We start from the raw sequence: 12,707 nt of genomic DNA on the forward strand, positions 1-12,707 counted from the left end.
AAATTCAAAATAGAAATTTGAATAAACTTCCAAGCAACTTAAAGTAAAAACTCAAAGTAGAAACTCAAATTTTGTAAAACTAAAATTTAAAAGATGAAAGCAATGGTAAGAGCATCATGTACTCAAATTTTACAGTTTCAGCGAAAAATATAATTTTGCGGTTTTGGCGAAAAACATGTTTTAAGGTTTTGGCGGAAAAACACCTTTTGCGATTTTTTGGCAGTAAAATGTGGTTTTGCGATTTTAGGGAGAAACCACATTTTTACGGTTTTGGCGGGAAAATGCACTTTTGCGATTTTGGTGGAAAATGCGTGAGAAACCGCGTTTTTGCGGTTTTTGCGGGAAATGCATTTTTGCGGTTTTGACAGGAAACCGCGTTTTTATGGTTTTAGCAGAAAAACATGTTTTTGTGGTTATGGCAGGAAAACACAATTTTACGTTTTTGCGGTTTTCGCGGAAAATGCATTTTTGCGGTTTTGACAGGAAACCGCGTTTTTACGGTTTTAGCAGAAAAACATGTTGTTGTGGTTATGGCAGGAAAACACAATTTTACGATTTTGGCAGAAAAACGTGTTTATGCGGTTTTGGCGGGAAAACACATTTTTGCGGTTTTGGCGGGAAAACGCGTTTTGCGGTTTTGGCGGGAAAACATGTTTTTGCAGTTTTTGCGAGAAAATGTGTTTTGATGTGAAAGTGCATTTTTGTGGTTTTGACATAAAAAAAATTGTTTTGGCGAGAAAGTACATTTTTACTAGAAAGTTGCCATTTTGGCGAAAAATTGTGTTTAGTGGTTTTGGCTGAAAATGTGTTTTGCAATTTTTGTGGGAAAATATTTTTTTTGGTGGTTTTGTCGCTTTTCCTGAGTGACAAAATGATATTAAGTCCGAGTTTGTAATTTGTTAATTACATGGAGATATAATAGATATTATACCATTTTGACAAACTTATCTTCATCCAGATGATCCAATTTTGATTAGCAACTGATTTTTAAAATTAAGCATAAATTTTTAAAACTCATTTAGATGAGCCATCGAGATGAATTATACTTTTAATGCCTAAATGAACAAAACTCTCATCTTCTCTTCTTCATTCAGATGGTTCATCTGGATGGAGAAACCAACGGTTCCTTAGTCAAAACTAATTAACGCCTTAAGTGGTTTGTCAAGATAACTGAGACTTTAAATAGTCCACAAGAAAATTGGTATTTTTTTCAACTAAATTTGAAAATTATTCCTATATATATATATATATATATACTTGTCTCAAACAGAATTTTCAATTTTTATTTGTTGCGCCTATTTTTATTTATTGGGCATTTTTAAGCTATAAAAGTCCAATAACTGACTAACATGGGTTGGTTTCAACTTTTCTCGGGGGAGGTCAACTTTATGGACTGCTCACTATTAGCCACTCCGTCTGACCGTCACATATTTTATCTATGATGTACTCTGTAAAAAAAAAAAATACTATACTAATTTTTATTATTTACATTTTAAAAAGTTAAATATCTGTACGTAACAAACTATGTAAAAAAAAAAAAAGAATATGCTGTGAATATGCTAAGTGGATATATTCTTAGAATTCTTTTGTTAATTATTTGTACTATTATCTAACCAAAAAACACTTAAAATTTAAATTACTTGGTCTACAAATTTATTTATTATGGCCAAGTACCTTATTTCCCTTATTTCGATCAACCAAAATGTCCAATTGATTCTATTTATATTTTCTAACAAGATTTTCGGTAAGCTACATTGATTACAAAGCATTCTATCATAACTTCTTTTAACCTACATCGACTATAAACCTCTCCTATTATAAATACTAACTAACTTGATATCTTTTTACCAACAATTCTATAGAAACCAAAACACTAGAAAAAAACCAGCAAAGAAACAATTCCAAAAACATGGTTAATATTATGCCATTGATCTTCTTGAAATACCTCAAACCACACAAAACTGCATTGCGTGTGCAAGTCAAAGTCCTCCACGCATAGAGACAATGGACCAGAATTGCTGGTGATTCATTGGAACACTTTTTAATAGTATAGATGTCTAATAAATAGTTATAAATTCATTCAAATTTTATCAAACAATCAGCAAAAAAATATATGTGCTTCTCAAGCGTGGATCAAAATCTAGTATTAATATTCATTATATCAATCATAATCATAAGAAAATTAAGTCGGAAAAAAGAACTGCTCACTATTGTAAGTCATTTTACGTGAGTAACGTGACTATAATCCTTTGATTCTTTTTCTTCTACTATAGGCATAATTAGAGCATGTTCAATGGGAAAGACTCTATTGGGTCTCTTAGGTAATATTTAATTACTAAATTTTTGTTAAGAGATCTTGTTAAAATATTTTTGTTTTCTTTGCTCCAATGGTAAAACCTCATTAGGGTTCTTAAAAAAAACACTAGTACATCAGTCTTTTAGAAAAAGCGTTTGGACCACAACAACTTCGATTCTAATCACACAATCTCAAACTAAAAATTATCAGGTTTCCAAATGATTCTTGCAGAGGCATATGCCACGAGAATCTCAATCTTGTGAGGCAACTTACCCGTTGGGATGAAATTAAACTCGGAGGCAGTGTAGAGTGTACTGATCAACATCTGCAACACCGGAAGAAACTTAGTTTCTCATCCTTTCAATGGTAGAAAGCAATAATCACAGACAATGAGTAACAACAGGACTAAGTGGGTAGAGATAATAACTAAACACTAAACTATAAAAAGTAAACGTGAGATATATGACTGCAAACAAGGTGGAAACCAAGGTAAAAAAGTTCTTAACTGCAAAAATGCGAACTTCGCTAAAATGCAGGTTGGTAGTATCTGGATCCATAATGTGCCACACCATTCTCTTCGTTAACAAAGGAAGCTCCTTTACCTTCTGAAACATTTCAGAACGATGGCGTTTTTGTCAAAACAAACACTCAAGATAATTTTTTTTTAAAAAGAACATGAATCAAATCCATTTCTTACTTGAACAAAGCCAGTTAAACCTCCAGTACTGCAAGATGCATCTACCTGTATGTTAACACAACAACACTAATAACTAATCAACAGACGATACAAGCAGGTGGGATACATCAATGTTAGACGAAATTGGACTCATAAAATTTTATAAAGATCAAAGACTTAACCGCAATACCAATGGCCACAATCCCCTCGACACGGAACCGTGAAGGAGCCGGAGCAGATCGGGCAGCAATCATCCTCTGGAGGCGTCTCGCTCTGTATCTTCTCCTTCTCTCCGCCATTATCCCTTTCAATCTTCATCTCCTCTTCCGTCACGGCTCCGTCAGCGAGCACGACGGCGTTCGATACCTCCTCCGGCTCGCTCCGACCATGAGCGCAGCGAAGCCAAATTAAATCAAAACAAATTTCATCTCTTGAGATAGAACGCAGAGGAGAGGAGAAGAGAGGAGAGGACAGAAACCTAGAGAGATAGAAGTAAACGATGAAATGAGACGGAAGAACTTCTCTACCCAATAATTTTGTGACAGGTGTCTCCTAAGAAACGTCCCTTGGCTCTCTTAATTAAGGGACGCATCTTGGGTTAATGTCCTTTTTTTTTTTTTTTAATCCTAACTAACCTAAGCAACCCTATTAAGATCCACCAATAAACCTGCTCTTATAGGTATCAAATCAATTAGAGCAGCGCTCTGGGAAGGCTGAATTCATCAAGGGTGGTCTCGTGTTATATCAAAAATACTCTTCCTATTTGGCAATGTTGATCTTTCGGTCCAGCTATTACTTCTTTTACCTATCCAGCGGACTAGTGTTTTTAATTGTTCTTTGTCCTTTATGTCTTTGGGTTACTTTAAATTTCTTCTCCTTCTTGTGCAATGTTTAGTTTAACTGTGTATCTTCTGCAAAAAAAATTAAAAGTTTTAATGTAAAATTTAATATTTTCACCCAAAAAAAGTATGAACTTTCATAGTTAACTAACATTACACGTTACAAAAAAAGCAAAGAACAACTAAAATCGCACGAGGATGCAAGGGAAATCAAAAGTTACACCAAGTGCGTATACAATTGTGGGTAGAGAGCTGTCCTCTGATCAAACAAATATAAAATGGCTATGTCATCATCATATCTTCGATTTTTTGAATAAAATACTTATGAAGAAGAATCTCTTATTTTTAATGAGGGAAAAAGAGAGAATCTCTTGCAGTTTTAACTCAGCCAACCAAACAAAACGCTAGGAATCAACGCCGTGATAGGAGGACGCGTACCATACCAAGTGTCTTCATGCATGTCTTCGAGAGACATACCACGCCACGTTCACTTCATGTATTTTGTAATGTTCACTGACCTTTTTTTCTGTGTCCACTTGGTCTAAAGAAACCAACAATAACCCATGTCCCCCGATTCACGTGTATTTATTATTTTTCGTTTACAAAGAAACAAAAGTTTCAGTTAGTCCCATCTAATTTTTCAAACTAACTAAAAAGAGGGCAAGTTAACAAGACATAGTTCGACTTATATCGTAAAACATGCATACATAACATAAGACAGTTTTCCATATTTCATAAACCATGTAAAAACCAAACTCAATTTGGAAATAAAAACATGGTAAACACATATAATTATTATCTATAACTATTAAATCCTCTCAATTCTTATTAGCTTTCCAAAACCGTTTTAACATGCGTTTTAGACGTTGGCACTTCGACGACGGTCATGGCTACTCCCCCAACCAGAAACCCCCCTACGAAGCTCAGCCGCAGCAATGAGAAACTCGGCTTGTTGCAGCGGACTTAGGAGCTCCACCACACCTGTGATCGTTCTCAGTCGTAGATCATCGGCTCGATGAACGATCTCTGCTAGCCGTCGTATCCTCTGGTCAAGATTGGACACCGTTCCCATAACCAGCTCGCTCGCGTCGTCTTGCCACTCTGATAAGTCTTCCGTTATCGCATTCTCTTCCTTTACCGTCTCACATTGTAGCTCACTCACCGTCCTGCCTTTGACAAATTTAAACCTAATATTAAAATTTAAATAATCAAAATGTATTTAGTTAGTCCTCATGCTTACGCATCGAAGAACATCATAAAATAACATTTTTGCAACAAAAAAAAAATCAAACCTACCAAATAACAAAAAAAAAAAAATCTTTATAATCCATAATCAAATAATGTCTCTTGATTTCTCAACATGTTATCAACACAAAAAATAAAGTAGATACTCAAGTTAACAAAATATATACACAATGACCATAATTTCTCTCTTTAATCTTCCCCTAATTAATTGTAAAATTTTAATTTTAATTTTTGCTTGCAACAAGTATTTGTTTTTGGCAATACACAGCTAGCTTATTTCACAAAAGTCAAGATATTTTGGAATATCTTTTCATAAATCAACAAAATCGTTACATAATACATTTTTGAATGGTAAACTTAAGTATCTAATTAATTAGGGTTTGGTATATAACCTGAATTGAGAAGGAGATAGATCACTGAGATCACCGGTACGAAACCCCCGGAGAATATCAACGATACGAGACTCAAACAAAATACTAGACTCGGTGTAAACCAGATGAAACAAGGTCGTTGGTCGCCAATCACCAACCCAATGGAGTGACCGTTCAAGAGCCGAAGACCAAGGAGCAGCCATAAGTCCGACCACATCTTTCTCCGTCGTGGCCAACTTCGCCCTGTGGTACTCTCTACAAAGTTCCATCACTCTCTCCACCGCTTCTCTCAGCCGTTCCTCGTCACCGGTAGCAGAGTTACGGTGGTGGTTTTGAACGGAGCGCAGGTGGTTCAGGTGGTGTTGTAGCTGCTCTACCCATGTGTGTTGAAATTTCTTGAAGCTCTCTATAGCTGTCTCTCGGCTCATTCTTTTTGGGCCCTCCGTAGTGTTTGGGATGGCCGAACCATTTTATATTATCTCATACACTATGCTTTTATATAAAGATTTTTTTGGTCACCGACTTTGTTATTGTATTAAACGTATACCTTATTGATTAGTCAAAAGAAAAGTAAATTAAGTTCTATCGCGTTGTGAATTGATGGTGTATTTTTTGGACAAGTTACGTTACGTGTAAAACTGTATCCAGTTGTCAAAATTAGGCATGAGCATTTTTACCTCAACCCGAAGTACCTATCTAAACCCGAACCGGAAAAACCGAAACCGAATCCGAACTGTTATACAAAAATATCCGAACAGGACTTATGAGCTTAGTACTTTGGTGCTTGATTATAACCCGAACCGAACCGAAATCCGAACTAGGATCCGAAGATATCCGAAATTAGTTAAATATGTTAATATTTTTATATATTTTAAGATGATTTAGATATTTTAGAATATTCAAAATATTTTTTTAGTTTGTTTTAATTGTTATTTTGAATACCTTTTAGTTAATTTAGATAGTTTAACTAATTTTTAATTAGATTTGTAAACAATTTATATATTTTCAAAAAAATTTGTCAATTTTTGAGGTTTAAAACATATATTTTTGGACGATTTTAAACATTGGTTACATCCGATCCGAACCGAACCCGAAAGGAACCGAACCGAATCCGTTCCGATAATTAGTAAAACCCGAATGATACTTCTGAGTATAACACCGAAAATCCGAAAATTCGAATCACCCGGACCGAAACCGAACGGTCCACCGAAAGCCTAGTCAAAATTATAAAACTTGGCCCGCTTTGTAAATGATTCAGGTGTAAATGTGAAAACCGAACTGGTTTGGTCTCAAGTCCGTAGATTCTATCATGACAAATCCTAGATAAAATGACAAGTTTGAAATTTCAGTATTGGTGACATGCAGCATACTGATACTAACCGGATTAGTTTAGAATCAATCGTGAATCAGAGAATAAACCGGGTGCGTTACCCATCGTGCCTGGACCCAGACGTTGTGGAGACATGAGATTCTCGGATAGGACTACTTTTGGGCCCATGAGATCTATCAAAAATATATTGGACCCATCTGATTATTATCTAACATATTTGGTCGGTGGATCAGAATAAGTAAAATATATAATGGACCCATCCATGAGAGTGTTACACCATGATTAATGGGGGAGTTATTATTTAAGAGCCGGTTTTTAGTTTTTTAGTTAAAAGTTAAGAAACGAGTTTTTATATTCCGCTAAGAACTTTATCCTAAGAACCCCCATTAATCATGCTCTTATGATCCTATTAATCGACGATCTTTACAACATTTTTTTAGTCACGTGTCATCACTAGAATGATTTTTAAAATTTTTAGAGAAATATGTTGGTTCATCTAAATATATAATAAATTTTATATTAAACTAACCATAAATACAAATAATGTGCTTCATTATTTTCTTAAATAAAATTATGGAATTACCTAATGTGACTAAAATATATATGACAATTAATGATTTTGAATAATAAATATTTAATAAAAATAAGTGTACCTTATATTATATTTGTTTAATTTTAAACTATTAAAATAAATTAAACAACCATATTAACCGTATAATAAAATTTTAGATTTTTCTGTATATGTTATATTTTAAATTTTAAAAACGAGTATAAATTACTAAAATTATTAAAAAAACTCACATTCAAATTTTGTGATCTGTGGTTTAAAATTTTTGTTATGACATGATACAAATGATTACAAATAAGTCAAAAGTTTTATTTAATAAATATTAAGATTAAAAGATATATATATATATATATATCATTTTAAATTAAACTATATGACATATAAAATACATAAATATTTTAATTTTGAAATTTACGTTGAACAAATTTTGTTTTGATAAAAATATATATCATTTTAAAAAAAATATATATAAATTACTTAAACTATTAATCCCACAATAAAATTTTATTATCAGTAATTTAATTTCTTTTTGGTCTGACAGATACAAATGATAAAACAAAACATATAAGTAGAAAACATGATTTAATATATGTTACTATCCTTTAAATTTAATTATATACCAGATAAAAAAATATTTTTTGGATTATAAAATTTATTTATACGTTTGCACCAATTTAATTGTATAGATAACAGTTATTAATTTTTTAATTATTAAATATATATTTATTATTTAATAATATGTTAAAAAATATAATACATAAAATAATTTATATATATAATATTTATTCTACGCGAGACCTAGCCTTATCATATTTGGTCCGTGCTTCATTTTCATTTTAGAAGATATCTTAATTCCACTAATACAACATTTTATTCACTTTTAATCTTTCTGTTTGATGCACTAATTGATATCATAATTCATATTATAAAATTACAACATACACAACTTGAAAATATAGACATGACAATAATATATTATTATTACGAATTATTTACATGCGATAGGAGATAGTGACGATAACTAATAACAGATGGAGAACAGCTCAAAGATGCTTCTGTCTCTCTGAACAAATATTGACAAAATATAAAAGAAAAAAAAAGGGCAGAGTCACATACATACTGCATCCTTCCCTTAATCCAGCGGTCAGAAAATTTTCTCCTCATTTATTTCCCTAAACTCTAAAAATATCCCCACCATCTAAATTACCTTAATACCCCTGCCGGAATCTATCCACTGTCCGGCGTTGACTTCGAAGGAGAAAGGTAAACCTCGCATTGTATCGAAGTCTTCCCGATTCTAAACCCAGGAACCACAGTAAACGCAACTCTCGGCTCAGATTCCGACAAGCATTCTTCCGACACGCTCTTCATGTACACTTCCGAGAATCTACAACCCTCGGAAACTCCAAAGATCGAAGCTTCGGGCTCCAAAGAGAACGCGAGGCAATGCAAGAGCCAAACCCGTTTCGCCATCTCCAAAAACGCAGCGCAGAAACTCGTGTCGGGAAACTCCCCGGCGGAGACTTGGTTCCTCACGTGCGAATGTCCGAAGAACGCGACCTCCATCTTCGGATGCACGAGCTGCAAATACTTACCCCTGCAGAACCTCGAGAATCTCGACTTGGGCCTTGACGCTATGTACTCTCTCGCCTTCACCGATCTAAGCTCCGTAAACCTCTCAAAGAACATATCTCTGCTCTTACTCGATGATGATTCGGTCGAGAAGTAAGGAAGATGAAACGCTTCGAACATTACTTTACAAACGAAATGCTCGAAGGCGAAACAAGCGTGGTCTCGCTTGTGGTACAACACTCCAGGCTGTATCGCATCAGCTGCTGTATCCACGTCCCAGCCGGAGAATCTCATTTGCTGAACCATTGTTTTGACGAATCCTCGGATTGATTTGACTGTGTGGTGCAGATAAGTAACGAAATGAGTTTGACTATTATGATCCAGTGTAACGCTTTGGTTAAGTCTCTTCTCCATCAGCTTGTTCTGACTCATTAATTCTTGAAGCTTCTCTTTGAGGAAGAGTATCTCAGAGTCTTTAAGCTTTAACTGACACTCCATCTTCTTCCCCGTGATCTCGTACGTCTTCAACAAGCTTCTCAGCTCTTGAATCTCCGCGACGACAAGAGTTCTATCGGGGTTACTATCAAACTCCTTCTTCAAGAAACTCTGTTTCATCTCAGACAATGTCTTCAGCTCCGACACGACCAAGCCGTCTGCTCTCTGAATCCCAGCCGGATCGTACGGTGACTGAGCGTACTGCAGCTGCGCGTAGCCAGATTTAATCGAAGAGACCGTGGCGAAGAGCTTTGCGAGAAGAGCTTCCATGGCGAGTCTTTTCTCATACTCTTCCTCGAGTTTGTCGAATGACTCTGAAAGATTTGCAGCATTCTTCACCAAGTCTTTGTCACCTTCTGGAACCACACCGGTTAGCTTTTTAACGTTGATGACTTTCACAAACGCGCGTCTGAGTTTTCCTTTTCCTGAAGCAACATCCAGTGGCTTCACAGTCTCCATCTGCAAAGATAATGATAAGGAAGAAGTTATGAATGGGACTTGGTAATGGATGTCAATATCTAAATAAAAAGCAAAAAGTACAAGCAAAATTTAGATCTAAGACCATTAATGGAACTTTGTAAGAGCAGATAAGGAGTTTGAAGAGATGATGATCTCACTATTGGCTAACACTACACTTTTTATTGTCACAAAGGAGAGAGAGTTATGCATATACATTTGTATAAATAAGTACACAGAGAGGGGAGATACATGCCTACAATATCAAGTGGACACAGATTGATCCAAAGTTGTGGGGACAATGTGGTTCATATATAAAAGAAAATGTGTCTTTTTATTTTATTTGAAGGAATAAACAATCAAGAAATGTCCAAGGAAGAAGAATAAACAACTTGCGTGTGTAGTACCATTTTCTTTTTCATGATCCGATCTACTTTTTTCTAATTAATGTTCTGAAAATCTTTTGGTTTGCTATATATGTAGTGGGGCTCTATAGTCAAAATATGCTGCTATGGAATCAAACAAGTAACATAGAATAAAAATTGTACCCAAATGGGTTATCTGCAGAGAGAACACATGACACATGCAAATAATTCAACATCCCCCTCTGTTCTCATTTTCTATTTTACTTTTTCTTGAAAAGAAACAGTCAAGAAAAAAGTGCAAAAGAGAGTACAAAAAGAGCTACTGAGTTTAAATACATGTAGATACTCATGAGTTATCAATTATGGAACACTGAGAAACAAAAGGATTAGAGTAATTCAGGAATCATAATTGCTAGCTAGGAACCAAATTCAGTTTAAACTAGAATCCAAGGATCAAAAAGTGCCCCCACACACAAAAACACACATGCTTTGTATGCATATGGTTCTATTGAATGGTCATTTGATTCCACTCATTTGAAAAAAAGATAAAGGTAGGACAGACTCTAAGCCTAACATAGCTACCTAACATTTTGTACAGTCACAGACTTGCTACTCACAAAAACATTCATATTCTCCATTTCACTTAACCATATCACTTTTTGTTTTGTTTAATAACCCAAAGATCTACTGAGAAAACTTGTCTTCAAGAGTGATTAAGTAACCTAGGAATGAACTCAGGGTTACTATGATCTGTTTGTTAGTTGTTCACACTTCATTGTAGAGTGAATCTGAAAAAAAAAAATGAAATGAACAGAAATGACAGACCAGCCTCTTCTTTAAACCCTTACAGATTAAATCAATCATATGAAACTTCAAATCACTACCTACTGAAAAGAAGGGTAGGAAACAAAGAACAGATAAAGAGAATGCAATACTCCTAATGTGCACGCAATGTGAATTCAATAACCATGGCATGGGTTTTCATTTTTCAACGATGGGATTTTGATAAGCTTCACAAGTTACTTATTGATTGAAAACGAGAGAAACAAAACCGAATCATTTAGAAGAAACAAAACAAGATTTGATCAGATGTTGATTAGCAAACCTGATCGAAGAAAATACACTCTCCCCTGTAATATTCTCTCTGCTTTATCACTTCCTATCGACAATATGGGCAACAAAACGAAAAAGAGATAAAGATAGAGATTCCTTCGCGGTTTCAAGACAAACCCGGAGCTCGAGAATGAGGAGAAGAAAAAGAAAAAGTGTTAAGCTTTCGAAGTTTGGAGAGAGAAAGAGGCGTAGACTAGTAGGGGGAGGTGAAAGAGTAAATGACAGAGAGAGGAGAAGCAGAGTGAGCCTTGGGAAGTTCAAAAGACTCAAGTTTCCCGATATACCCTCGTAACTTAAGAGATATTTACACCGACATTGACGCTTGACGCTGCGGAAACGTCGAAACGGAAAGGGTGTTGTTGGTAAGTATGCAGACAATTCCAGATTTATGACATGTTTTAAAAATTGCTACTACGTACGTAGTCGAGACAAAACGCATACCATACGGTTAGGAAAGTTGTTGTCGCGTACATGCGTGAAGACCGGTCCGTCCGGTACGAGTGTGGTTCAAAAAGTGACACGTGGCAATTCAAGAGTTGTAACGATCACACATTTGAATCGCTTTGCATAACTCGGTTAGTGACTGATTATTACATAATCAACGAGATTTGTAGGTTAGTTTTATTGTCAAATAAAATATTTGCATACATACGTAACACTGGAGACAAAAAAAAGTAGCGCATCATTCCACAAACTTGTAATCAAATCTTAATTATTTAAATTTAAGGAAAGTCCAACTTGCATAAAGACAGCTAACTAGCAAGATTGGTTTTACACTAATTACGTGTGAATAACAGAACAAGTACAGTTGTATGTCTTAGGACTCTTATCGATGTAAGCAAATCAAGGATGCTAATTGCCAAGTCCAACGTTTGAATTTATCTTAAGAAGTTACTATAACTAAACAACTCCTAGTCTTATAATGGGTTTAGATGTAAACTTACTCTTATACCGGTAGCTATACATAGGGCCCGTTTGTTTCTCCATCTGGATGGATCATCTCGATGAAGATGAGAGTTTTGTTTGTTTAGGCACTAAAAGTGCAACTCATTCAGATGGATCATCCGGATGACTTTTGGAAATTTAGGCTTAATTTTAAAGTCCATTCAGCTGAACCAATTTGGATCATTTGAATGGAGATGGTTCATTCAAAATGGTATAATGTCTATTATACCCCTAATGTAATTCACAAATTACAAACCTAAACATAATATCATTTTTGTCACAAACGAAAACTGACAAAACTATAAAAACACTTTTTTCCAGTGCGAAAAACTACTTTTTCACGCCAAAACCCCAAAACGCATTTTCCCGCTAAAATTGCAAACAAATGTTTTCCCGTCAAAATTGCAAAAACGTGTTTTTCCGCAAAAACCGAAAA

The 12,707-nt window shown here is 34.8% G+C and overlaps 3 protein-coding genes across 5 annotated transcripts; all 3 read right to left on the bottom strand.

Annotated features, from left to right (window-relative positions):
- Positions 1-2,354: 2,354 nt before the first annotated feature.
- LOC106293145 lies at positions 2,355-3,475 on the bottom strand. The gene is made up of 4 exons (XM_013728818.1): positions 3,155-3,475; positions 2,994-3,038; positions 2,803-2,901; positions 2,355-2,621 (listed from the first exon to the last, which is right to left on the bottom strand). Exons 1-4 carry the CDS (start codon positions 3,269-3,271, stop codon positions 2,493-2,495), a joined length of 390 nt encoding a protein of 129 aa, XP_013584272.1. The 5' UTR covers positions 3,272-3,475; the 3' UTR covers positions 2,355-2,492.
- Positions 3,476-4,522: 1,047 nt separating this feature from the next.
- LOC106293766 lies at positions 4,523-5,975 on the bottom strand. 2 transcript variants are annotated; one of them, XM_013729412.1, is made up of 2 exons: positions 5,449-5,975; positions 4,523-4,977 (listed from the first exon to the last, which is right to left on the bottom strand). In XM_013729412.1, exons 1-2 carry the CDS (start codon positions 5,853-5,855, stop codon positions 4,671-4,673), a joined length of 714 nt encoding a protein of 237 aa, XP_013584866.1. In that variant the 5' UTR covers positions 5,856-5,975; the 3' UTR covers positions 4,523-4,670. The 2 variants fall into 2 exon arrangements, with proteins under 2 accessions (XP_013584866.1, XP_013584865.1); XM_013729411.1 differs by having other exon boundaries at positions 4,523-4,998.
- A 2,312-nt stretch (positions 5,976-8,287) lies between these two features.
- On the bottom strand, positions 8,288-11,565 carry LOC106343589 (IRK-interacting protein-like). Of its 2 annotated transcripts, none has more exons than XM_013782842.1 (2): positions 11,319-11,565; positions 8,288-9,851 (listed from the first exon to the last, which is right to left on the bottom strand). In XM_013782842.1, the coding sequence occupies exon 2, from the start codon at positions 9,849-9,851 to the stop codon at positions 8,553-8,555; it is 1,299 nt and encodes a 432-aa protein (XP_013638296.1). In that variant the 5' UTR covers positions 11,319-11,565; the 3' UTR covers positions 8,288-8,552. The 2 variants fall into 2 exon arrangements, with proteins under 2 accessions (XP_013638296.1, XP_013638295.1); XM_013782841.1 differs by lacking the exon at positions 11,319-11,565 and adding an exon at positions 9,955-10,524.
- Between the last annotated feature and the right edge of the window lie 1,142 nt (positions 11,566-12,707).

The sequence above is a fragment of the Brassica oleracea genome, chromosome C5, assembly GCF_000695525.1.
Source record: "Brassica oleracea var. oleracea cultivar TO1000 chromosome C5, BOL, whole genome shotgun sequence".
Classification (NCBI taxonomy): domain Eukaryota; kingdom Viridiplantae; phylum Streptophyta; class Magnoliopsida; order Brassicales; family Brassicaceae; genus Brassica; species Brassica oleracea.

Excerpts from the sequence above, each read along its gene's own strand:
- LOC106293145 (XM_013728818.1), bottom strand. The coding sequence starts at position 3,271 with ATGGCGGAGAGAAGGAGAAGATACAGAGCGAGACGCCTCCAGAGGATG. Across the intron at positions 2,902-2,993 it reads GTTTAACTGGCTTTGTTCAA|AAGGTAAAGGAGCTTCCTTT; the intron begins GTAAGAAATGGA and ends GAAATGTTTCAG. Across the intron at positions 2,622-2,802 it reads GCGAAGTTCGCATTTTTGCA|ATGTTGATCAGTACACTCTA; the intron begins GTTAAGAACTTT and ends CCGGTGTTGCAG.
- LOC106293766 (XM_013729411.1), bottom strand. The coding sequence starts at position 5,855 with ATGAGCCGAGAGACAGCTATAGAGAGCTTCAAGAAATTTCAACACACA. Across the intron at positions 4,999-5,448 it reads CTATCTCCTTCTCAATTCAG|GTTTAAATTTGTCAAAGGCA; the intron begins GTTATATACCAA and ends TTTTAATATTAG.